This window comes from Schistosoma haematobium, chromosome 4 (genome assembly GCF_000699445.3).
Source record: "Schistosoma haematobium chromosome 4, whole genome shotgun sequence".
Taxonomy (NCBI): domain Eukaryota; kingdom Metazoa; phylum Platyhelminthes; class Trematoda; order Strigeidida; family Schistosomatidae; genus Schistosoma; species Schistosoma haematobium.
In genome coordinates this window covers 45,433,775-45,461,705 of record NC_067199.1, presented here as the reverse complement: position 1 = coordinate 45,461,705, position 27,931 = coordinate 45,433,775, and the positions used below count along the sequence as shown (strand labels likewise).

At 35.6% G+C, this 27,931-nt stretch overlaps 1 protein-coding gene across 1 annotated transcript in view; it reads left to right on the top strand.

The window, feature by feature from the left end:
• Positions 1–3,211: 3,211 nt before the first annotated feature.
• The window catches only part of MS3_00010997 (uncharacterized protein), a gene marked incomplete at both ends in the record, with an annotated part of 53,705 nt that continues 28,985 nt past the window's right edge, over positions 3,212–27,931 (top strand). The window contains 4 exons of the mRNA XM_051219404.1: positions 3,212–3,252; positions 6,490–6,825; positions 14,105–14,263; positions 24,657–24,754. Of these exons, the coding sequence (XP_051067143.1) occupies positions 3,212–3,252; positions 6,490–6,825; positions 14,105–14,263; positions 24,657–24,754 (634 nt within the window). The remainder of the gene's footprint in view (positions 3,253–6,489; positions 6,826–14,104; positions 14,264–24,656; positions 24,755–27,931) is intronic.

The following is a 27,931-nucleotide window of genomic DNA, read 5'->3' as shown; positions in this document are numbered from 1 at the left end:
TACTTACTTACTTACTTACTTACTTACTTAAACCCATTACGCCTCTTAGGGTATAGGCTGAAAAGATATAGTCTTCAATGTAGCCTGTTATGACCACTCCTTTCCATTTATTTTCATCTTCTATTCAATTCTCTCACTGTCTGCCTTCAACTTGAAATGTAATGTTTTTTTTGGCCTGCCTTCTCTTGAGGAATCTAAGTTAGAGTTCGGTTTGTGATTTAACTTGGCAATTTTCGTAAATTGTGCTCTATTCACTTTCAGAATCTTCTATTGATTTTCTTTACAAATGAAAGATGATTTGCTTTTGTCCAGAAGTTTATTGCTGATGGTGTCTGGCCAATATGTATGAGTAATATTCATAGTTTTCATTGATTTACCTCGGATTCAAAGTCCGACAGTTTGCATTCCTAACTTCAAACAATTTTCGATAAAGCATTAAAATCATTTAGGTATTTTACTTTGTGATTAGTTTTCACAGTTCTAATAGATTTAACTATATGATTCGGCCATGTCGGATGTGAGACAGCCTTCATCGGTGATACAATGTATCAAAAACTGACTGAAATTAGAAATATGAACATTTGTCAATTCAAATACATAACCTAACAATGCCAAATCTGATTCTCAGAGAGTTTGTAGGCACACAATTTTAAAGAGTTTCATATCATAACAAAATGCGGTGGTCGTACGAGAACCAGTGCTTTCAACGTGGTATGGTGTACCAGCAGTCTCTGTATCAGTGGGCCTCAACATACACAAGGGGAAAACCAACGTTCGCAAATACAACACGGAGAATACCAACACAATCATACTTGGTGGAGAAACTCTGGAAGATGTAGAATCCTTCACATACCTGGCAAGCACCATCGATGAACAAGGAGGATCAGATGCAGACGTAAAGACGAGGATTAGCAAAGCAAGAACCACATTCCTACAATTGAAGAACATATGGAACTCAAAACAACTGTCTATCAACCAATATCAAAGTCAGAAATCTTCAATACGAACATCAAGACAGTTCTACTGTATGGAGCTGAAACGTGGACAAATACAACAACCATCATCAAGAATGTACAAGTATTTTTAAATAGTTGTCTCCGCAAGATACTCAACATCCATTGGCCGAGTACCATCAGCAACAGCTTTCTGTGGGAGAGAACAAACCAGCTTCCAGCTGAAGAAGAAATTATTAAAAAATGATGGAGATGGATAGGACAGACATTACACATATCATCAAACTGCATCACCAGGCAAGCCCTAACTTGGAATCCTGAGTGGAAACGGAAAAGAGGAAGGCCAAAGAATGCATCACATCGGGAAATGGAATCAGACCTGAAAAGGATGAATAACAACTGGAAAGGACTGCCCAAAAAAGGTTTGAAAAGAGAATGCTGTTGGGCTGCCTATGCTCCTCCACAAGGAGTAACAGGCGTATATAAGCAAGTAACATCATAACAAAACAACTTCTCAAAACTCTTTAGATTTCAATAGTTCACCAGTCAATCACAGTCCATTAAAAAATGTTAATACACATAAATTTTGGACTATAAATTACCTAACTAACGGGAAAACTACTCAATCACAGCATCTTCTTTATTTTTCAGTATATGAAAGTATGTATATGTTTATCTGAATGAGTCCCGTAAATCACGTTACTTTGCTCATGAGGCATTTGAAGTCTAACAACGAATGAAAGAATACAAACAAGTCACTACTGTAGAGACCCAATTATGCATTTAGTGAAGGTTTAAGCCTATACATTTTTGTCTAGATGAGATGAACATGTTTATATGTATCAATAAATTGTGTTCTTATTCATTTGGTTCCTCATTTACAGCTTTCTAAACATTTCTCAATATTCTCACTAATGTAGTTGGTTGAGTAAGCGTGTAGGAGGCGTGTACATCTAAATCAAACGTCATGTATCGTACTTGTATTTATGTATGAGAATAGCAGCTAGTACTAACCATTTCTTGTTTCTAATGTGAAACATAATTTTCAAATTCTATCCATTCACTCCATTTTTGGTCTTCATGCTTGCCTAATAACTTATTTATCCACTTTCTTATTTCCCATAGTTGAGATCATGAGTCAATTGAAGATAGACCATCATGGAAAACCTGTAAGCAGTAAACAGCCGTTTTCTGCTATTGTGGAACTCCTCAGCAGTACGCATTCATAATCCCGCCTCGTGATTTTCGAACCCACAACCTGTTGGTCTCATACGCGAACTCTTAACCTCTAGACCACTGAGCTAGTGTTAATGTCTAACTTCAACTAATCCATGAAATTGAGTCACACATCCACCATTGTTATCTGTGAGTTACTATCTCACAACAGACTCGACCCAACTCCACTGGTCACAGTTTTTCACTAGAACTCCAAGAAATACCTCTTGAAGACAGTCACTAATGAGCGCATGATGATTATAATCAGAAGGGGTTTTTGTTGATATTATAGTAATTTCAATAGTTGAGATCATGAATCCATTGAAGCTAGATCACCATAGAAAACGTTTCTTATTTGTTTACCACACTTCAAGATTACTCTTTTCAGTCTTCAAACCTTCATTCTTTATTTTCTTTCTTTCCATCGAGTTGTTTAATTCATCCAAGTTTTCTTTTTGATATTTTTCCCCCTTCTAATCCATTTCTTTTTTTGATTAAATGAAATAACCATTCGAAATGTTTTAAAACACTATCACATTCAATCATTCAATCCAGAATGATGACAATGATGATGATGTCGATGGTTATCTTCGACGATGATGAACTCCAAAACAAAACAAAGCAAAACAAAAGGAGACGACGACTCAACAAGAAGGAATGAGACAATATGAAAGAAAAAAAGACAGACTGAAAGTCATCAAAGCAACAAGTAACTTTGTTCTATTTATTGGGATTATATTACACTATTCTGATTGGTTTATTTATTTATCATAACTATTTATGTATCTCTGTATACATATGTAGACAGTAGTATATATAGTTAGATACTATTGTCTAAAATTCTAGAGAGATTTCAAACCACTTAGCAACAATTCAATCGTCAACATTAAGCCTTAACATTAAATCATGTTCAATATAATAATTTACATGTATGAAATCTTATCCTAATAGATGAATGATGTAATTGAGTTGACTTAAATTAGTACCGAAAAGTATACTTCTCTATATAGTGTCGATCTAGATTCATTTAAAAGAAGAGAAAAATGAAAAAAACTTTTTGTTGCTATGGTAAAACAAAGAAATGGTAAGTTGAGTATTGTTTTTTTTTGTGTGAAATGCATTCATATTTTGTTTTAGTAACTAAGATATTCGATCATATATTGAGGGTAGGGGAGATAATTAAGTTGTTTTTTTTTTAAAAATTTTTTATTGAGATCATGAACCGATTGATGTTAGATCACCATTGGATTCTGCGAGCAGGATCGTGCATGCGTACTGTTGTAGAGTTCCAAAATAGGGTGAAATGACTGTCCAATGCTTCTAGGTATTCACTTAGTGATCTAACATCAATCGGTTTATGATCTCAATCAAAAAAACAAACAAGAATAATTTTTGTTGAAATTGTATTGTCGAAGACGGATTACGTAATCATAAAACATTCGTTGGTTTCTAAGCAACACTGTCAGAACAAACTTCAAATAGAAGTGTGATTGATATTAGAATATTTCCATATATATATGTCATATAGTTGCTTTGTTAACAATTAATATGACTAGTAATTGTCAATACTAGTCCTATCATAGTTTAATTGATTGTCATCCCATTTGAACAAATTTATAGCCTTACCATTGTCTACAGTTTTGTTGAGTCTGTTTCGACAATTTCATTGTTTTTCGATAATATAGACATAGTTTTTGAAGAAAGTACTTTATAGATGAATGATACATTCAACATCTAGATGATGAGTTCCAAATAGGACGAAATGTGCGTCTTGCATTCCACTACTAGCCACCATCCATCTTTGCTTAGAATACTTATGACTTAAGGTAATATCATAGTAATCCTTATACCATGCACATATGGCAATAAGAGATTGGTCCATTGCAGTCCTAAACATCAATGGGAAGATTCAAATGAACAATACCAAATGAATGTACACTTAGTGGTTACATGAATGAAGATATCAATGGGAAGAGTTTTGATAAGTTTTCAGCAAACTATTTAATCGGAATTCTATAGTCAATGCTTAGACATTTATCTTACGTGTATGATATCATAAATTCTAGCGTCAAATGTAGACATTCAAATATGTTAAAAATTTCGGCTACTACTGTTTTGTTATCAAACTTACTTATGTCTGTTACTCCTGATAGAGGAGCATAGGCCGCTCACCATCATTCTCCATCTAACTTCGCCTGTTGATGTTTAAGGGCTACTGCCAATCCCAAACCCGGGCAAAAGAGGAGAGTTCGGTATGGAGTTGTAAACCTCATCACATAGAAATAAAAACACCAACCAGAATAAACAATTTGTTACCAAACATATTTAACTAATCCAATTTCAACCAATAGTTGGTTTTCATTAGGAATTCTTCTACGTTTGGTCATTGTCGGAGTTTTGAGGAGACACTGTTTAGGAGTATCGTACTATGACAGGATAGCTGTCCAGTGCTATCCAGTTTTCAATGGGATTCTGGTATACTGTGTTTCTTTGAAAAGTAACTTGATCTTACTTACGTGCAGGCTACTCATCAGCACTCGCCATCTAACTCAGTCATGGACCAGTCCTTTCCAGTTCTTTCCAGTTGTTATTCATTCTTTTCATGTTTGCTTCTAATTCACGACGCAATGCGTTCTTTGGTTTTCCTCTTTTCCGTTTCCCTTCAGGATTCCAAGTAGGCGCTTGCCTAGTGATGCAGTTTGATGATATCCACAATATACGTCTTATCCATCTCTAATACCGATTTCCTAAAATCCTCTTCAATCGGTAGCTTGTTTTCTCTCTCCCACAGTAAGCTGTTAAAAAGGGGAACCGAATACATATGCACCACACAAGTCACTTGATTTTTGTGTGGACTGTGATACTACCTGGGTTCTCAGGCTGAAACGGGTGGTTCTCTTAGGGGACCGCGCTCGAAGCCTTCGACCTAAAGGTCTGATCCACAAGGCAGTGGAACAAAATGAGGAAACGCAATCGTATGGTAGCCGTGATATGATGGAAAGAAAAGTTAATTTTAGGTTGATTTACTCATTATGAGTTTGATTCAACATTCAACATCCGTTTTGAGTTAACATGAGGATCATTCAGTGTAGCATTTGATTGTTTTCCCACTATGATATTTTCTTCTGTATCATATACGATATTCTTGTATTCCATTGACATGAACTATGCTCAGTAAGTGATTTGTTATAACTGAGTATGTGATTTAATCCTAATTATTAGTAAAAATGGGTGTACAATCAATATAGAAACCAGCGTATTTTAGATTAGATTCGATTCGCTGTCTTCATGGTGTTTTGGGGTCAATAAATCTTCACTTATACCAGTCTTTTTGTTCTTACTTTCGCGTCGTGGGAATTACAGAGGTCTCTCGTTCCGAGTATAAGTGGTAAGCGTTTCCGATAAAACCAATCAACGACAACCAGATACAAAAAGTAGCATTAAAAGAGCCAAGACAATAAGCATTCAAACCACAAATTATAACAAGCCAGTCACCAATAATTGTCAGTCAGCCAGTCAGTAACAACGTAGAACTTCGTACGTACGTGAGTACACTAGTTCGAGTTGCCATACCACATTAGTACAGAGATGCAGTTTTCCATTCAAATCCCGTAGTGGTAGAGGTAGTAAGAGTATAAGCAGTAATCGAAAACATTAGGGTTTGAAGATGTTATTCAAGGAGTATAATACAGTGAAATAAATTTGGAAAGAGGAAAAAAAGGAGGGGACATGACAAATTCAGAAGATTAGAATTCGTGAGAACACAAAGAGTGGATCCAGCTGCTCCATTACAAACGATTTTCAGCCATGTCATTTAAGACCTCTAACCATCGGTTGCTATCATCTCACTAATAATTGTTTCATACTCCATTTATTCCTTCAGGATCCTGAAACGCATTTACACAATTGGTTTGAAATGAAGCTTTTCCAACTCCTCTAGGTGTAGATCCTCTTTATCCACCAATCCAGTTAAAGTGCTAGACATTCACTTTTCATCCTCTCAATTTTTAGTAGTTCTTGAAGTTTCAACTCTTACTTACTTACTTACGCCTGTTACTCCTGGTGAAAGAGCGTAGGTCGTTCACCAGCATTCTCTATTCAACCCTGTCCTGGGCAATACTTTCCAGCTCCTTCCAGTTGTAATTCATCTTTTTCATATCTGCTTCTATTATCCGACGTAATGTGTTCTTTGGTTTTCCTCTTTTCCGCTTCAATTCAGGATTCCAAGTCCAACTCTATACAATAGAATTATGCTTACTTGTCATATGAATACAAGATATATATATATATATATATCTTGATTTTCTATTTTCTATTTCAGGTTATTTCATTTCATATCATTTATCTTATGTTTAACTTTACTATTATATCGTACATTTGAATGGTTAAAAGCTTATCATTTATTCATTGATGATGATCATCATATGAATGGATTCATTGACTATTTACAAAATTCCTATTTAAATAAACACAATATGAATAATGAAGATCATTATCATCATCATCATCATCATCATCATCATCATCATCATGAGCAGCAGCAGCACCAGCATCAGCAACAGCACCAGCAGTATCAGGATGATATAATACATAGTGATAATACAACATTAATGGAATCAAATGTGATAATTAGATTATGCAATATTAATCCAATAAGGTAATTTGAAATTTTATTACAATTAAATGTTCTGTTTAGTTTTCTTCTTTCAATTCCATTTAAACACATGTGATATATGTCAGAAAAGGGTTTTTGTAGATATTTACAGTAATTTTTATAGTTAAGATCATGAGACAATTGAAGCTAGATCACTATGGAAAACCTGGAAGCATTGTTTGATGGCCGTTTGATGGCTTATTGTGGGACACCTCACCAATGCGCATCCATGATCCCGACTCATGATATTCGAACTTAAAACCTATCGGTCTCACACGCGGACGTTTAACCTATAGACCATTGAGCTGACATTCAACGGTGTTAATGTTCAAGTTCAATCTATCCACGAAATTTCACCTCCGTCCATCATTATCTTCAATGAGTTACTATCTCACAACAGACCTGGTTGAATTCCACTGATCACTGCTTCTCACTAAAACTTCAAGAAATACCTCTTGAAGCCAGTCATTAGTGAGCGTATGTTTATTAATATCAAAAGAGTCTAAAGGTTAAGCGCTCGCGCGTGAGACTCTTAGGTCCTGGGTTCGAATCTTGAGAAACGAGATCATGGATGCGTACTGCTGAAGACTCCCAAAATAGGGGAAAACGGCCATCCCGTGCTTCAAGGTTTTCCATGGTGGTTTAGCTTCAATTGACTCATGATCTTAACTAATAGAAAAAAACATGTGATATATGTAAAAAAGTTTTTCAATTAATAGTTACTTACTTGGCCGACTCTCCCGGTCTTCCATATTTTACTAACATTTCATGTACCTAAATTAATAATTGCTCTGATTGTCAGAAGAAGGGTTAGCCTCGTGACTTTCAAAGGAATTCGTCTTTCATCATGAAAAGTCATAACTCTTCTTCCTAGAGTAGAGTTTAAATGGTTTGAACTATTTTTTTCTGGTTAGTGTTTTTTAGCGATTTAGTTTTCTATGGGATAGGATCTCTAACCTCATGCTCAACCCTCCTTTTATATGGGCTTGGGACTGGCAGTAACTCCAGAGGGACTCCGAGTGGAGTTAGTTCGTAGTTACGTAATGTTATTTATGGTATTGAATACAAATAGTAAGGAGTAAGATGAATCATTTGATGCTTGGTTTCAGATTTTCTTGAATATAACTGATAATACAATAAATCATCATTGTCTTTACGAAAGAATATTCTAGAACATTGAATAACATAATATTAACGATGTTATATGATTGAAACTAAGTAGTCATAAGTCCATTCAATCTAAATCACCATGGAAAACCTGAAATCATTGAACAACTGTCTCATCCTAATATATGACTCCTGAGTAGTTCAAATTCACGATCTCACTCCACAAGATTCAAACTCAGGATCTATCGATGTTGTACGTGATAGCTTAACCTCTAAACTACTGTATTATCATTTGTATGTAAAAAAATCTCTTTCATGTATTTTATGCTTCATTATTTCAACAATCATTTACTTTTCCTTATATTTTCAATATAGACTACATTATGAGATGGAGGTGAAGATTTGTAGCTCAGGTGGATGATTTTGGTGGAGTTTTGCTCTCTGAGCTGGATGGTTTGGTCGTGGAGCTTTCATCGTTCTTCTGAATGACATCATCAGCACAAACTTCAGATAGAAGTTTGACCATCCAGCTCAGAGAACAAAACTACACCAAAGACTACATTATTATTACATTTGTATACAGTTTTAGTTCTTCCATTATTGATTAAATCATATCTATCAACTGAATCCAAATATGATTCTTATCCACAATTGATTGATCACTGGGTGATGCACTATATATAGACTCACCTAGACTAGTGGCCACATTGCAACATGATCAATAGCATTCGATCTGCACTGATAATAAGGACTTGACAGACATGACATTGATCACCACCCAGTGATCAATCAATTGTGATTACATTTCAGTCCTACAGGAGGTCAGTCGCGGGCCCCGATAGCTCAGTAATAATTCTTATCCATTGAATAATCAACGATTGTATGGTTTTTCTCCTTTTTTTCTTTCTATTTCGTCATTGTATCATCTTTTCTTCTCTCTTATTTTTTTCTCGTGGATTAGTTACAACGGATTGATCATTACTTAGCGATCAATATTATTAATATCAAGTTCTTTTAAGTACTCATCAAATTCTATCGATCAAAATGTAATTTGATCCCTAATCTAAGTAACTTTACATAGTGTAGTGTTTGCATCAAGTACATTAGGGAGAATCAGTTTCATAAAAATTATAAATATATATTGTTGATAACAATGCACATTCACAATCCCGTAACAAGGGGACTCGAACCTAAAACCTTTGGTTTCATGAGAGAACTCTTAAACTCTAAACTATTCATATAGCAAATTTTATTTTACAATATTATGTTTATTATTGTGTATTACAATTGATTTTGTATACATTTGATAGTAGATAATAGTTAATAGTACAGGAATATGAATGTACCATCATTTTATCCACTTAACTTTTTGAAGTGAACGGTATTAGGTTTGGATTTCGGAGTAAACATCAACTTTAGGAAGTAGGTACATCCAGCTGACCAGTCTGAAATAGGTTGAAACGCGAGTCCTACATTCTGCTACTAACCACCATTATACTTTGCTTATAATGCTTATCTACAATTATCGAATTGATAATCCATAAAATTGGCCAGATTTAAGGCAGAGTACATCATTTGGAAATTGTAATATATGACTTAAGAATTTTCACAGATTGAAATCATGACCTAATTGAAGCTAGACCAACATGGAAAACCTGGAAGCACTGGACGGCCGTTTCGTCCTAGTATGGGACTCCTCAGCAGTACGCATCCACGATCTTGAACCCCGTGAGATTTGAACCCAGGACCTATCAGTCTTGTTGTTTGTTATCAAATCAAATCGTTAATGTTGGGGCTGACTAATATGAAGTTGTTAACTTGAATCAGTTTAAAAGTGAAATGAAATTGTGCGATAAATGATCAGAATAAATATGGTCAACATGTGGTGAAAGTGAGAGAATAATGGAATAAAAATCAGAGATTACGTAATATGTAGAATAATATGAATTAGGTCAGATATAGTAGATTTAGAGGTGGATACTGAATGAACTCCTCACAAAGGTTATCAAGTATAATGATAATAATAATAGTAAGATGATTTTGGGACATAAAATGACCATTAATCAAATTACGTCACCATATTATGAAATTGATTATTAACTAGTTGGCCCCAAAGTTGGCCAGGATAAAAGGAATGACTGAACATATTTCTTTCAGATATAAAGCTCTGGCATTTTGGTCCGAATAGCAATTGCTTCAGCCATCTGTAGAATTCGCAGTCTGGTGGAATAAGGTAGACTGCTGTTAACACGATAGATGATTGCAAAAGATTGCTTCATGTTGGTTGTATGTTCTATCTGAACTAGATGGTCTAAGATGAACCTGTTAACAGTTTTAAATACACCTTTGCTTAACCACACGGGGAATCCAGGACGTGCGTTTCGTCCTATTTGGGACTCGTCAGCTCAATGTCCCTACATCCCACGGTTGATATTCATTCTGGGACTCGAACTCAGTACCATTCGCTTCAAACGCCATCGCATTATCCACTCAGCTACTGTATGCACATATGCCAATAAACAGACTGGTCAATTACAGTCTTAAACGTAAATGGGAAGATACAAGTAAAACAATACCAAGTGAAGTTGTATATACCTTTTCTTTATTATTTTTTTTCCTTCTATTTTTCACTAGTTACTAAACTGACAACAATTTATATCATAAAAATTACTGTCAAAAACTTCTTATTATGAATATGAATCTAAAATATATTTGTATATTCTTAACTAGTTATATTGAATCAGGAAGGAGTAATATTAATCATATTTAGATGAATAAAAAAAAAACGAAAATAGAACAACAAACATCTGAAAAACATTGAAAATCGATTGAATGAAACTGTAGTCAAAATACATATAACTATTGAGAATAGTTAAGACAAATCTTAAGTGAAATGGGTAAAAATGAATATGGAAGACATCAGTAGTAGTGACAGTTGTACTAGTAGTAGTAGTAGTAGTAGTAGTAGTAGTAGGAGGAGGAGGAGGAGGAGGAGGAGGAGTACTAGTGGTAGTCGTAGTAGTAGTAGTAGTAGTAGTAGGAGGAGGAGGAGGAGGAGGAGTACTAGTGGTAGTCGTAGTAGTAGTAGTAGTAGTAGGAGTAGGAGTAGTAGTAGTACTAGTGGTAGTAGTAGTAGGAGGAGGAGGAGGAGGAAGAGGAGGAGTACTAGTGGTAGTCGTAGTAGTAGTAGGAGTAGGAGTAGTAGTAGTACTAGTGGTAGTAGTAGTAGTAGTAGGAGGAGGAGGAGGAGGAGGAGTACTAGTGGTAGTCGTAGTAGTAGTAGTAGTAGGAGTAGTAGTAGTAGTAGTAGTGGTAGTAGTAGTAGTAGTAGGAGTAGGAGTAGTACTAGTGGTAGTCGTAGTAGTAGTAGTAGCAGTTGTATTAGTGGTAGTTGTATTAGTAGTCGTAGTAGTAGTCGTAGCGTAGTGAATAGAAAACAGGTGGGGACAATCGAATTATATTTACCACAAAATTACAGAGTTACCTGGTAAAATAAAGAACCATACCATAATACTTAATTTGCAAAATGTTCAATAATTGTCTGGAACTTCGTTGTTCATGCATTTCCATACTAATTGCTTTCTATTCCCGCTCTTACTTTCTTGATCTTCCACATCTGCTGCCAAACATTACATTCCTGACTCGCGTCATATACTACTTATATCAATATAAGTAGCACGCACCACACTCGTCCTCCCTTTAAAGCAGTCGTTCTTGTGGTGGTTCATGCTCGCCGTGCCACATTCTTCGTTTCTGAAGTCTGTGCTAAGCTCTCTATCAAAATGTCGAGTCTGTGGCGCACCGACCTCCATAGCTCCGTCGACCTGCCGGGGCAACAACATCCGAAATCCACTCGGCACCTGCGACGCTTAACACCCGTACTCCACCGGCCTAGCTGATCCATCTACATCCGCCAAGCAGCCGCACGTCCTGCCGCTCCTCTCCGTCGACGGCACCCGCTACAGCCAACGCCGCACCGCCAGAGAACTCTGCTCGACGATACCTCTCTGCACCAGACTGCCCCAATTAGCACCTCAGCTCCAGGCCCGCAAAGGCATCCGCAGAACAGCACCCTTCTGCTCTCCTGATCGGCAGCGACACGAAATGTAGCGAACAGAACACGGGTGGGGACAATCGAATTATATTTAGCACAAAATTGCAGAGTTACTTGGTAAAATAGAAAAACCGTACTATAATACCATACTATAAGACATTACATTCCCGACTCGCGTCATATACTACTCATATCAATATAAGTAGCGCGCACCACAGTAGTAGTAGTAATCGTAGTAATAGTGGCAGTAGTGATAGTAGTAGTAGTCGTAGTACGAGTAGTATTTGTTGTTACACAACAAAGAATACATATTCCAATTGCCATATGTTCAGGATAAAACAAAGGAAAAGATTTAAAAGATTTTGTAAATCTTTTGTTTTAATGTTTAAATAAATGAATTTAATGAACTCGTTCGTTTAATAAACATTGAAAGATAATAGAATGAAAATATAATCAAACTAAACTATAAGCAGATAGGAATAAAGATTAATTCTAACCTTTTTAATAGTTGAATTCACTAGTCAATTGAAGCTAGACCAACATGGAAAACCTGAAAGTACTGAATGGCCGTTTTGCCTTAGTGTAGAACTCCTCAGCAGTGTGTATCTACGATACCGCTCCCGCGAGATTTGAACCTGGAACCTATCAGTCTCGCGCGTGGGCGCTTAACCACTAGATCACTGAGCCGGCATCTAACACTGTCAGTGTCTAACTTCAACCAATACACGAAATTGCGCAACCATCTTCTATTGTACTGAGGTAGATACCTGTCTCTACCCGACACAGATTAGCTCCACTAGTCACTGCTTCTCACTGTAACTCCAAGAATTCTCTCGCGAAGCTATTCACTAGTTAGCACATGAGTTCGAATCCCACAGGCGAGATTGTGGATGCGCACCGCTGAGGATTCGCACAATAGGACGAAAAGGTCGTACAATACTTCCAGGTTTTCAATGTTTGGTCACTAGTAAATCAAAGTCTAGTACTGTTACATTCTTTCATTTGGATAGTTTATTCGTGAAGTATCAACTTCATTGACTAAAAGAAAACATTCGATAGAGTGGATAGGACAATACTATAGAGGATTCTACGACACTATACCATGCGTGAGAAGATAGTCAACATCATATGGAATTCTTATGATGGATTCAACAGTGAAATTGTGCATGGCGGACAGCTCACAGACTTGTTCGAAGTAAAAATTGGTGTCAAGCAAGGTTGCTTAATCTCACCCTTACTCTTTCTCCTGGTGATCCCCTGGGTCATGAAGATGTCAACATCTGGGGGGGGAGTATGGGATACAGTGGTCATCTAGGATGCAGCTGGACGAATAAGTCTTCACAGATGAAGACGAAGACCAAAGAACACATTACACCGAAAAACTGAGACAGATATGAGAAGAATGAACAACAATTGGATAAAACTAGAAAGGAAGGCCCAGAAAAGATTGGGTTGTAAAATGCTGGTTGGCTTCATAAGCTCCATTAGGGTAGCATGTGTGAGTAAGTAAGTAAGCTATTATTGTTCTAAAACAGCATCATCAGCGTTCACTTCAGATGTCAATGAAAGCTTCACAATCAGTCCATTTGAATAAGAGCAAGCAATCCATCCTGATGTCAAGCAGTGATTGTCCTTGAGTTGAATTCCAAGTAAAGTAGAACTAATGACAGCGTTTTTGGAGTTATCTTAATAAAGTTTCACAATTTTATCATAATGATTTTCCTTCTATAATACCATACAGAAGCATGTATTATTCCACAAACTAAATGTTTTTTTTTCAAGACTGACCCCTTTTTCCTTCTAACCAGTTTACTTCTATCATTATTCCATACCAAATAAATAAACCGAGGTTGAAAGAGAACACAATTATGAATAATTTACCGACTGTTTTTTAATCCAGTCCTGAGTTCGAACCTCACGAAGTGGGATCGTGGATGCATACTGTTGAGGAGTCTCATACTAGGATCAAACGGCTGGTTTTTCCATCGTGGTCCAACTTCATTTGACTCATGATCTCAACTATTGAAATTACTACAATCTCCAAAACACCGCCCTTTGATTATAATGAAGATACCTTTATTGATTTGTTTTTCTTTCTTTCTTTTGTTCGTATTCTCTTAGATTATCCGCATTATTTTCATTATTCAATGGAAGTGATATTTATACTTATTTAATTGAAAAATATGGTAAAATTGATATGATCAATTTATTAAATGATACATATTTAACACCGGAACAAATTAAACATATGGCTCATCCATTATCTACAACATTGAAAAGGTAAATTATTTCTATTTCTATTTTAACTTTTATTGGATGTTAATGATCATTACTTAGTTACTTACGTCTGTTACTCCCAATGAAGCATAGACCGCCGACCGACATTCTCCAACCCACACTCTGTCCTAAGCTTTCATTTCTAGTTCCATTCAATTCTTGTTCATTTTTCTCATGTCTATCTCCATTTCTCAGTGTAATGTGTTCTTTGGTCTTCCTCTTCTCCTTTGATCTTGAGAGTTTCATGTGAGGGCTTGTCTTGTGATACAGTTCGGTGCACTCCTTAACGTGTATCCTACCCACTTCCAGCGTTTCTTCCTAATTTCTTGTTGCTGATAGTGTCTGGTCAACGGATCCGAAGTATTTTGTGTAGACAACTGTTAATGAACACTTGTATCTTGTGGATAATGGGTTTCATAGTTCTCCAAGTTTCCGCCCAATACAGTAGAATTGTCTCGACATTTGTATTGAGAATTTTGACTTTGGTATTGGTTGATTATAATCTATGAATGAATCAATCAGATTTAAGATAATAAGTCTAACATTTGGGCGCGAAATTCATTCAACCATTTAGCTAAATAGATATCGATTCATGATGAAAACCCTAGATTTAGTTTCTAACCTTAATCATCCATTGTATATCATAATTTAAATTCCTCACACTGGTTTATAACCCTCATTTGGTCCTAGTTATTAGATGGACACCTTCAAGGTCACTTTAGCGTCACCCAAATGTCGTCCATAAACTATAGTCTCACCAGTGAAATTTATTTCTTGAAATGAACTCCATAGTAAAAACTACATTCTTCTATTTATTAAACATATACACACCAAATAAACAGGAAAAGTTTGATATCACACACATGTTTAATATTGGAAACAGATAGATAACATTCCATACATTTGACTGATAGAATAATTGATTTTACTACTGAATAAGTAATCTAGAATAATAACAAGTTGATCAACTGATGGTTAAGCCTTATGTTTAACAAAGTGTAAGCTCATTTGCATGCATTAGTTAATACAGCAATCTCAGGAAGGTTATTAGGATTAAAAGTAACTGAATGAAATAACGTTTCAAGCAAAGATGGATAGTGACTAGCAGTGGAATCCAGTTTGACGAGCGTTTCGTTCTATTTGGGACTCGTCAAGTGGATGTACCTGCATCCCAGAGTTGATGTTCACTCCAGGACTCCAAATCAGTACTGTTCGTTCCAAATGCCATCACGTTCTCCACTTAGCTATTGAGTCCTGACAGCCACTTGTTTGTGCAATGGGATGAAGTATAAATTCACTTGGTGTTGTTTTACTTGTATCTTCTCACTCTTATTTACGACTGAATTGATCAGTCACATGTTGGGATATGTGCATAGTGTACAGATTTCCTCGATATTGCCTAATGTAACAATATTTCTAAGCAAAGATGGACAGTGGCTAGCAGTGGAATCCAAGACGCTTGAAGCGAACGGTACTGGGTTGGAGTCCCGGAGTGAACATCAACTCTGAGATGCAGGTACATCCAGTTGACGAGTTACAAGTAGGACGAAACGCTCGTCAAACTGGATTCCACTGCTAGTCACTATCTATCTTTGCTTAAAAAGCTTGTGACTTTAGGCAATATCGAGGCAATCCTCACAGGATGCATATATGCCAACATGTGATTGATCAATTGTAGTCCTGAATAACAATAAGAAGATACTAGTAAAACAACACCAAGTGAATTTGAATTAAATAACATTGGGTAATTATAATTAAGTCAGATTATTATTTAATGGAATCGCGAATCTTATGCTTTCAATAGAACGGTTTCTTTTATATTTAACTGTCAGTTCATACGATAAATAGTAAAATTGAAAGTATCTTTACAGTCGATCTGCTGAATAATAGTCGAATTCGTGAGTCAATTGAAGCTAGACGACGATGGAAAATCTGTGAGCACTGGACGGACTTTTCATCCTAGTATGGGACTTCTCAATAGTGTGCATTCATGACCCCGCCTTGCGGGATTCGAAGCCAGAACCTATCGGTCTCGCACACGAACGCTTAACTTCTAGACCACTGACTAATTCGGCACTCAACAGTATTAATGTCTAACTTCAACCAATCCACAAAGTTACGCCATTTAGTGCTTTCACGTTTTCCATAGTGTTCTAGCTTCAATTGACTCATGAATTCAATTATTAAGATGACTATAATATCCACAAAACGCCTCTGTGAATAATCATTGTTTCCAAGTGTATTATTTCATTAAGTAGGATTTCTTACGGAAGATTTCACTTAAGGTCCCAACTTATACACTAATTCATGTTTCATTTTGTATAAAAGAACATTTATTACGTGAAGTTCCATCTATAATTTATGACATGACTGTTGTCAAATTGATGTGACTACATTGTTCATCGATAGGAATCATGCTATATTATCATTAGTTACCAAATATATAATCTGAAGGGAACCAGCTGACTTATAATTCTTCAAATCTTTCTGTGATGAATAAAGGTATAAGATTTTAATGAGTGATATCATACAATGTCAGTTATTTATTTACTATTTATTTAACTACATAAATATTGGTATAAAAGGGCATCGAATCATTCGATTTGTGTAAGGACTGGGATACTGTCTGGTAGCTTAAACTGAAGCAATCGATTTCCTTAGATGGCCATTCCACGACCCTTTTTTTTAGAGGTCTAATCCTCAAAGCAGTGAAGCAAAGTTAGTAGATGCAGTATCATGGTAGCCGAGAATCAACAATTGGTTCATTTGTTCCCTTAGGATTATGAAGTCCATATGAACCATTTGTTTGAAATCAGGGTTTTCTGATTCTCCCAGGTAGACTCTCTGTCGTCACTAGCTCGATTAAAGCGTCGGAAATTCGCTTTTTGTCCTCTCAGTTTCGTAAAGAACATTTCATCCGCGAGAAATCAGTGAGTAGGACGTCTTAGTTAGTGACTGTATACGCGTCTTCATCTGATTACATGTCGAAAGGGAGAGCAAACTCTTCTCATATTCTTATAAAACTTATTCACAAACAAGCGAATCGTCAACATTCTTTCAACAGTTCAAATCAACAAAATAAATTACATAAATTGCACACTTGATGCTGATAAAAAAATTTTTTTCTTCTATAAACAGATTTAATTAACATTAGAGTTGTAAAATAACACCATTTATTTAGAACCCTGGTCAATAATATAAGTGTATATTAATTGAAACATTGAAATGTATTCGCTTTCTTCTTAGCCGCCGCCGCCCCCCCTCTCACTCCAACTCCCACCCCCACTCTCAACCCTCACCCTTTTCTCTTGTCATCCCCCCCCAAGAAACAAAAATAAAAATGATTTGTTACTAGATTTATGATATAAATTTTTCTTTTAAATGCATAAAACACCTACATGAAACAATTTGATTGTTTTAAAAAATCAATAAAAATTAGTCAAGGGGAAACTTTTAATTAATTTTATAAAGAAAAGAAAAAGAAAAAAAAACATATTTAAGAGGAAAATTGTTTTTTTCTGCCTTTTTCGTCCCTTTTTTTTTATTCTTTTCATATAAATATAATTTTAATCGTTAAGATTATGAATCAATTAAACATAGACTATTATAGAAAACTTGGAAGTACTGTTTGATGATTGTTTCGTACTATTGTAAGATTCCTCAGTAGTGTATATTCATGATCCTGACTCAAAAAGATTTAAATCCAGGAACTAACAATCTCGTTAGAGAGCGCTTAACTTCTAGACTCTTCTGATAATAATCAACATATGCTTATTAATGACTGGTTTCAAGAGGTATTTCTTGAAGTTCTAGTGAGAAACAATGAATAGTGGAGTTCAACCGAGTTTGTTGTGAGATAGTAACTCACTGATGACAGTAATGGATTTTGTGAATTGGCTGAAGTAAGATATTAACACCGTTGAATGTCGATTCAGTGATCTAGTGTTTAAGTGTTTGCGCGCGAGAATAATAGGTCCTGGGTTCTTGGATGCGTACTGCAGAGGAGTCTCAAAATAGAACGAAACGGCAATCTAGTGCTCTCAGTTTTTCTATGGTGGTCTAGTTTTAATTGACTCATAATCCTAATTAATAAAATTACTATAATATCCACAAAACCCCTTCAAATATATTTAACTTTACGTGTAAATCCTCTGACTGAACACTTGAAACGTAGAACTTCGTACGTACATATATTAGTTCAAGTTGTTATACCATATTGGCAAATAGATACAATTGTCCATTCAAATCATATAGTGCTAGAAGTTTTTGATGGAGTTTTGTTCTCTGAGCTGGATGGTTTGGTCGGCCAACTCAAAGAACAAAACTCCATCAAAATCATCCACCTGAGCTACAAATCTTCTCAACCATCACAAATAGTAGAGGTAGTAGTTTAGTAAACGGGTGTTTGAGGATGTTATTTAAGGAGTATAATCTATTGAAATATATTTGGAAAGAGAAAAAAAAGATAGGAGACACGAATTATTTAGAAGATTAGAAGTTGGGAGAACACAAAGAGTGGATGCATTTGTGCCATTACAAACGATTTTCAGCCATGTCATTCAAGGTCTCTAACCATCGGTTTCTATCGTCTCATGGATTCCAACCAGGCGCTTCTAATAATCTCATGCTAAATCTACACGACAACCTGGACAAAAGAGGAAAAGTGTGAGATAAAAAAAACGCTTTACTCCAAGGTAACCTTATATACAGAAAATAGAGAGTATTTAAAACATTTCAGGTGGCCTTGAGCTTGTGGAATTCTCTGGAACCATGTTAAATATGATGGCAGGTTACGTAACTATCCAGTCAAAAATATGGCAAGTGATTCTTCACTTTTTAGATGTTTCTGAGATACTCCTATTTAATGCGGATTAGATTAAATGTTTCTCAGTGTTTTCAGAGCCCCAGCTCCATGGCTTTTTTTCGAAGGATAGTCTCGGTGTCTCCAACATGTTATGATCATAAAATGATCAGATCAAAGGATGAATTTATATTTTCGAGCAGTTTGTTTTAAGATATTACCTGATATTTCTTAGAATTTATTAAAATGTAGCGAATGAACAGTGTTGAAATTACTGAACGATGTATGTTTTGATTCTCATATTGTAGCAGCATTCTGAAGACTCTTGGCTAAGTATTCTATGACCGTTGAGGTAAATAAGCATAGATCATATTTAGGCTTGAATAAGAAAGAGACTTTCATCAGTGTCTTCATCGATAGTTTAACATAGTTTAATTCTTAACATTCAAACACTAACAAACTTACTTGCTCAGAGTTTTTCATTCCTATTGCCTATGATAAGATTTTAAATAATCTTATTGGACCAACCACAACGAATTAGACAACTTCATTCATTGAAGACAAGGTAATACATGAATCTGTATTGAAAACATAGAACTGATTAGTTGAAAGGGAACGATGATTTAATTGGTAATGGTTTGAATTATTCCGTTGTTGATAGTTTGATTAAATTTCATTCCCTCACAAGATGTACATATACTGTGTTCGAATCCCTCGGGCGGGATCGTGGATGCGCACTGCCACTGAGGAGTCCCACAATAAGACGAAACAGCTGTCCAAAGCTTCCAGGTTTTCAATGGTGGTCGAACATCAATCGGTTCATGATCTCAATCAAAAACTTAATAATCTCCACAACCCCTAAACTGATAATATACTATTAAAACTGATGCATTTGCTAAGAATGTATATGATCAAATCTGTGGCATTAAGTGAAAATTGTATTCTAACAAAAGAAGGTTGAAAAAGCAACTGATTGTGTTTAAAATGAAGTTCTGAAATTCTGATAATAAGCTATAACTTGAGAATAGGGGGAAGTTTAGTTATTTCAATAGTATGGCAAATATTTTCAATGTCATGAGCGGTTGTCCAGCAGTATCGTGAACATATAGGTCATTAATTTATAGATATTTATTTTGAAATTTATAGAAACTATGTTCGAATCCTTACGGTGTCATGAAGGACGCATACTGCGGAAGTATTACGAAAATAGAATGATACAGCAACTCGGTTTCCTTTTTGTTTTCAAAAATACACTAACTGCTAACGGTGGCAGCGTATATATATAAGTTCGAAAACTAGACAGCTGCCTAATCCTAGTATTGTACTCCTTATTAGTGCACACAAAAAACAGTACTGTCGGCAAGACGCGTTAAGTTAGTGCTTTAATATTTTCATAAAAACAAACGTAGTCAACATTTAATTTCTAGTTATAAGAAGAGAATTATCCGATTCCATGATAAATTTCCATCACTGATTGAATTCACTTCGATAAACGGTAGATACCATTATTGCAGATCAACAATACCGCTATATTATTTTGATTGACATCATGAACCGATTGACGTTAGATCACCATTGAAAACCTGAAAACAATGAACGGCCGTTTCGTCCTATTGTGGGACTCCTCAGTGGCAGTGCGCATCCACCATCCCGCTGGCGGGATTCGAACACAGGGCGTTCAGTCTCGCACGCGAACGCTTAACCTACTGGACCACTGAGCCGGCCAGTATACAATGGTGTTAATGTCTAAACTCAATCAATTCACGAAGTTGTGCGAACATCTTCCATTGTGCTGAGGCAGATACCTGTTTCTACCCAACAGGGGATCGTGTATGCACGCTGCTGAGTAGTCCCACAATAGGATGAAACAGCCGTTCAGTGCTTCCAGGTTTCGAACGGTGGTCTAACATCAATCAGTTCATGATCTCAATAAAAAAAAACTTAACAATCTCCACAACCCCTAAACTGATAATACCACAACATGTTAAAACCATAACCATCATATATAGAAGTAAGGCGTTAATCTTTAAACCATTAGCTTGAGTTGATTGGTTTATACGTTTAATTTTAGTCAATTCATGATGTTATAAAATAATAGCTTATAGAAGTTGATAATGTTTTTCTCACCCCGACATAATTAAATTTAAATAGTCATAGATTAGCACTTCTGATGAGTTCAAAACTAGGACGAAATGGTTATTCCGTTACTTTTTATTATCTATAGTTATTTAGTGATGTGAAGCTGTAAAGTCAACAATTAAAAAAAAAATGTTCTCACATTAGCTAATAGTTCACATATTTGATATGCCCTGGTACGACCGAAGGTAGAGAGAGAGAGAGAGAGAGAGAGAGAGAGAAAGAGAGAGTCCGCTCTCCCTCTCCAAATATTCTCACATGGACACACGCATATATAGCCGCTAACAGGGAAGTCATCATCATCATCATCATCCAAATCATCATTATCACATTGATTTAAACATATGGAATTAACAGAATAGGGTTTTTTTGCGGATATTATACTAATTTTAATAGTTGAAATCCTGAGTTAATTAAAGCTTAACTACCATGGAAAATCTGAAAGCAATAGATGGTTGGTTCGTCCTATTGTAGAACTCTTCAATAGCAATAGTGTTTCTTTCATTTTGATCATTATCAATTATATAAAATGGTTAATTTACTTCATTAACTATTCATCATTATCAAGGTCAAATAAATCATTTATGAACTGATATGAAACATGAATCTTATTCTGTAAAACGATTAACAATAAAGGGTATAGATACCTTAAAAGATATAGAACTGTACTTAATAGTAAACAAGACTTAATTTACTGTTTGTTTGTTTAAACCAAATAGATAATCCTAACAGTCATGATCTAATTTGCCGCTTGTCTTTTTTTTTTAATGGTAAACCTTCATGAGGTCATAACACTTTCATTCATTACAGGTAATATTAGGGATATATGAGTATAACAGGGTGATAGAAGTAGAAATTTTCACATATATATCCCATATGATTGAATAAGATTGATTCTCTAGAGATTTTCCCTTCTTAAATTTCCCATAATTATTTATTCTAAAAATGAGATATCATTAAAGGTCAATAGTAAAAGGTAAATATTCATTTAAAGCAGTTGTATTGTTTATGAAATTGTGAGGACGAAAAGTGAATGTCCGACGCTTTAATCGGGATTGATAGACATGGAGAGTTCACCTAGGAGTATTGGAAAACCCTCATTCCAAACTAATGGTGCACATGGGCTGGTTCCAGTATCCTGAGGGAACAAATGGCGTATGAACCAATCGTCAGTCACCGGCTACCATGGAATTGCGTCTTCTTACACTGCTCTATTGTCTTTTGAATCAGACCTCCAGGTGAGTGGCTCGTGGAATGGCCTCTTAAGAAAACCATCTGCTTCGGTTTGGGCACCCGGCCTCCTTGTACTAGATTTAGATCACTGTTAACTTGATCAATGAGTATAATACTCATATCATCCGTGTTATGGGTTCAAATTGTGACAAATTCATGATTAGATGGCTCACTGTTGGAGTGAGATGCTGAGGATATGTATATACTAGCAAAGACTGCTAAAAAAAGGATATTCATCCTGAATATCTACAAGCGAATAATTCAAACCAATACTAAAAATGGTTAAAAAGGTTATACCTATGAATCAAGTTAATAGCTGCCTATAATCACTATTTCAGGAAGTCGCATATCATCAATTAAAGCTAAGGATGGATACTTGGTCCGAGCCCCAGCAAGAACATCAATACTGACATGCGAATAGGAGAAAAAACGCACGTTATGGACCTCATTACTAACCACAATTCATCTGTTTTAAAGAATATTTATATGTTTATGGAGAGATTGAGTCACTTTATTATTCTCATATTACGGTGTGGGTTAGTTATATCCACACAAGTAGTATATAATTGTGGTCAGGCATAGAATGTATTTCAGTAGAAGGTTGACGAGGAAAGAATGAGAACAGAACGCAATTGATATGAAAATGCATGAACCATGAAATCTGAGACAATGGATTGATGTTTACTACAGGAACAGTCAAGTTTGAGATGATGAATTAATATTTAGTTCTCAGATTTTAGTGAGATGTTCTGTAATTTCGTACTGGAATATAATCGATTGTTCCTATTGGTGTTCTTGTTCACTGAAATATTTGCTTTCCAATAATCAATATCAAACTATTGATAACTAGTTCATCTTGAATCTAACTTACACCTCGATTGATTGATTGATTGATTGAAGGAATCTTAATTTGATGGCAAGTTGTCATTAAACACTTGAAGAATATGACTTAATGAAAGATGTTTAATCAGTAGTATGTATGTTTTCAGATGACATAATTTAACAGTGATTTACTGTATATTGGTATTAATCATCTAAATCTGTGACCATTGAAGCCGCACTGTAATGGGTGTGTGAGACAGTTACTTAATAATGGCATTTAGTTATGATTACAAATGTTGTGATCTAACTGAGGTTGAAAATATGAATCATTCGAAGCCAACTCAATGATCTAAAGGTTATGAGCTCTCAGTGATACCTAAAGAATATAGGTTAGATCTTCGAGTATGGTTATAAATGCGGACTTCAGAGGAGTTTCATACATAGACGAGTCAACTGTTCAATGCTTCTTTATTTTTAGTAGTTGTTTAACTATGATCATTCCGTGATGTTAACGTTGAAATGATTCACTTCTTTCTGTTACTTAATTTTGCAATTTCAACAGATCAAAATATTATTCTGAATTGACCTTAACCATTCAGTGTGAAGAGGGAAATTGATTATGAATACAGTGGTTTTGAGTGCCGTTAGAAGTATGATAGCGGTTATCACTTTCCGATTGCCCACACGGTGGAAGAGTTCTTCTGGAGGTACCTGAAAAGGAAATTAGATTAGAGGTGGTTTTAGTGACCCAAGATCGTGACCGCAGTGCCCAAGGGACAACTTCTTGAGGTCGGTCAGACATGAACTTTATGTGAGTAATTTTCGTGTTAGCTCCGTACTTTTACCGCCGGAGACGGATATCGTGAGATAAGGCTAGGTGTGCATTTTTGTGGTCAACCTTTTCTAATCCTACCCTTCCTTGTGGGAAGGTAGCATCGCTGTTATGCTGGTCGTCTGGAGCAAACAGCTTACTGCCGTCACACCATTCAGTGCACAAATGATATATACATCCAAGTAATTCAAAGACTACCTATTGAAACACTATTGCATGCTTTAATTTGTCATTAGGATATAGTTTTATTATACATATAAGATATATATCATTGTTTAATAAACTTCCTATTCTTTTTTATCAGAATGCGGTTAGTGGAGTTTGTAGTAATTTTAATAGTTGAATTCATGAGTCGATGTAAACTAGATCACCATTGAAAACTTGAAAGCACTGAACAGATACATATTGCTGAGGAATTCTAAACTAAGACGAAACGGCCGCCTAATACCTCCAGGTTATCAACGATGATCTAGTCCACGTTGACTCATGAATTCAACTAGTAGACTTCATATTTTCTGGTTATATTCAATTTGTTTTGATCTTTACACAATCGTTGATTTATACCGTTTCAGTTGTCAATATGGTGATGATCAATGTACAATTAATGATTTTATCTCAATATTTACAATACATGGATGGTGTTATCAATTTCATTTGAATTTTTCCAGAAGTAAGTGATATTTTAATGTTTTAATTTTACTTCCCTTGTATTAAAATTAACATTAGATGCCAGCTCAGTGATCCAGTAGGTTAAGCGTTTGCATGCGAGGCTGAAGGCCATGGATTCGAATACCGCAAGCGGGATCGTGGATGCACACTGCCACTGAGGAGTCCCACAATAGGACGAAACGGCTGTCCAGTTTTTTCAGGTTTTCACTGGTGATCTAACATCAATCGGTTCATGATCTCAATTAAAAAAAAATAATATTGAAACGTTTGTTTTTCCTGAATCTAAATTTTGGTAGTTTAGTTTCCGACAGAGAACATTTTTCAGTGACTTTATTATAATATAAAAAAGACCGCTATGAAAAACCTGGAAGTACTGTTTGACGGCCGTTTTGTTCTATCGTAGGAGTCCTCAGTAGTGCGCATCCACAACCCCGTCCCCCCCGGGCGGAATTCGAACCCAGGACCTATCAGTCTCGTGCGCGAGCGCTTAACCACTAGACTACTGAGCCAGCACTTAACGGTGTTAATGTCTGACTTCAACTAATCCACGAAATTGAGCGACACATCCACCATTGTCATCATGATCTCGACTATTGAAATTAATTTGTTATAAGCTATCTTCAATAGTTATATTATTTTCAGTCATTCAGAACAATTTGAGAATACATAATCAAAAACCGGTAAATTATTAAATATTTAGATTTAGTTATATATTTTTTGATCATTTAAACCATAAACTGATCTTAACTGATCCATTACTAAAAACTTGGAAGCCCTAAACTGGCGTTTCATCATAGTATAGGACTTGTCAATGGTACATGTTGACGACCCGGTTGATGAGTTCTATACTGGATCGGAACAGCCGTTTATTTCATGGTTTCCAACGGTAATCTAGCTTAGATTGGTTCATGACATAGACTATAAAGATAGTATAATATCTACAAAACTCACTGAATTCTAGTTATATGTGGTTAAATTTAAGTCAGTAATTACACATATAATCTCAATGTGAATTGTGATCCATCAGAAATTCCCAGCTCATAGTTAAAGACTTTTTAATCAAATTGTTTATAACACTTTTGGTGTTCATCATAAACAAATTTCGTATATGTTTATATCATCTGATAGTAAGTATGGTTATATTCAGTGTTAGGTTCCGACAAGCATAATGAATGGTAACTTTTAGGATCCATTTATGGATTAATACTATACGCACATTTTCATCGTATAGTTGTTAAATATCTAAACTATGCATATTCATGTCCCTCTTATTATGAGCTTTATTTTCACCTATGAAGTGTTATTATACAATTTACCATTCTTGAATTATGCCCAGTCTATTGATCACTGCCTACTACATTCACAGCCACATTTGGCCAAGTCTTGTGTAAATGTTGTTTCCTATTCTATTGGTACAATGTGGTCTGTATGGTTGATATATAAACCGAGTATGTTTTAAATATAATGATTCATATCACAAAGGCTTAGATTGGTGTTCTCGACTTAACTGGCTGAGCTAAGCGGAAAGCAGAACCAACCAGGACTCTAGGCTACTCGTACGGGTTTTGCGCTTCCTTGGTCCGATCGATAATTCACTACTCTCTAATTGGAGGCATCATTACTTTATACATTAACATGGCACACAGGTTATAACAATCAGCTCGTAAGAACTAATTGTAGTTCGCTGATTGAGAAATTCAGTTAAACACCATTTTGATAGTAAGTATATATGAAATATCATAGAACAAGTCAGGATTATTTAAAAATGCATCGCAACAATCGATAAATTATATCACTTCAATCACACTATCCTCAAGTTTAACTTAAATTGAGGTTACTGAAAAGATTCACTACAGGAAGCTAATTGTTTCCATTCCTTCATGGTCTGGATAGGTTGTTTGAATCAATCATAATGCCTTGCTTACTTACGTCTGTTACCCCTCAATGGAACATAGGTCACCGACCAGCATTCTCTAACCCACCATGTCCTGGGCCTTTCTTTCTAGTTCTATCCAATCGTTGTTTATTCTTCGCATGTCTGTCTCCATTTCTCGAAGTAATGTGATTTTGGTCTTCCTCTTCTTCTTTGGCCTTCAGGATTACAAATGAGTGGGAATCCTGAAGACCAAATACAATGACCTTGTCAAAAATTCAGACCGCTTAGTTGTAGACACTATTTCGTGAACTAGTTAAAACATGAGTGATCACTTGAGGTCTACTAATCGTGAATTAAAATTTCTTGTAAGGTTGATGATTTCCGGTGTGATGTATGCCAATTATACGGACAGATATAAGTAGTATATAGTAGGGATAAGAAGTGGAATACTTACTAGCAGAAGATTGAACTAGAGAGAGGAGGAAGGAAAACACAGCGATACTAGAATTGAAAGAATAATAGAGTATGTAAAGAAAAAAAAGGAAGAAGAGGTAGAAATGATGTATTTAATGTATGATTTCCACCATGTCTTCTTTTACTACATCGTTACTGAAGAATCTATTACTGAGTTGGTTTTCGTTGTCAATGGTATCTGAACTAATGATATCAATAATGATAATCGCTTTTCAATACCATATTTTGATTATATTCATTACAAACATTCTCAGTACAGAATATGTAAAATCGCAATACAAAGTTGAGTTTTAATGTAGTGAATGGGATGCGATTCTCCCAATTGAAATACAAAATGTTACTTCAGGATTGGGTTGTATCGACACTCGAACTAATGATAGGGAGTGAAGTAGTTGAGCGTGTCGACGGCCTCATTTATCTTGAGAGTCTCATCAGCTCTAGTGGTCTGGTGTGTGACGAAATCTTAGCACAGATACAGAAAGCTCGACTAGCTTTTGCCCTTTCTTTTTTTCCTCTTTCCAAATTTATTTCACTAGATTACACTCCTTGAATAACATCGTCAAACCCTAATGTTTTCGATTACTGCTTATACTCTTACTACCTCTACCACTATGGGATTTGAATCAACAATTGTATCTCTGTGATAATGTGGTATGGCAACTCGAACTGATGTACATACGTACGAAGTTCTACGTTGTTACTAACTGACTAACTGTAGTGAATGAGAACGGCAGTGGAAACAATCAAATGTATTTCAATAGAACATTGCAGAAAATCTTGATAAAATCAAAGACTTTGTTGTTCCTTCGTTTCCATATCAATCACTCA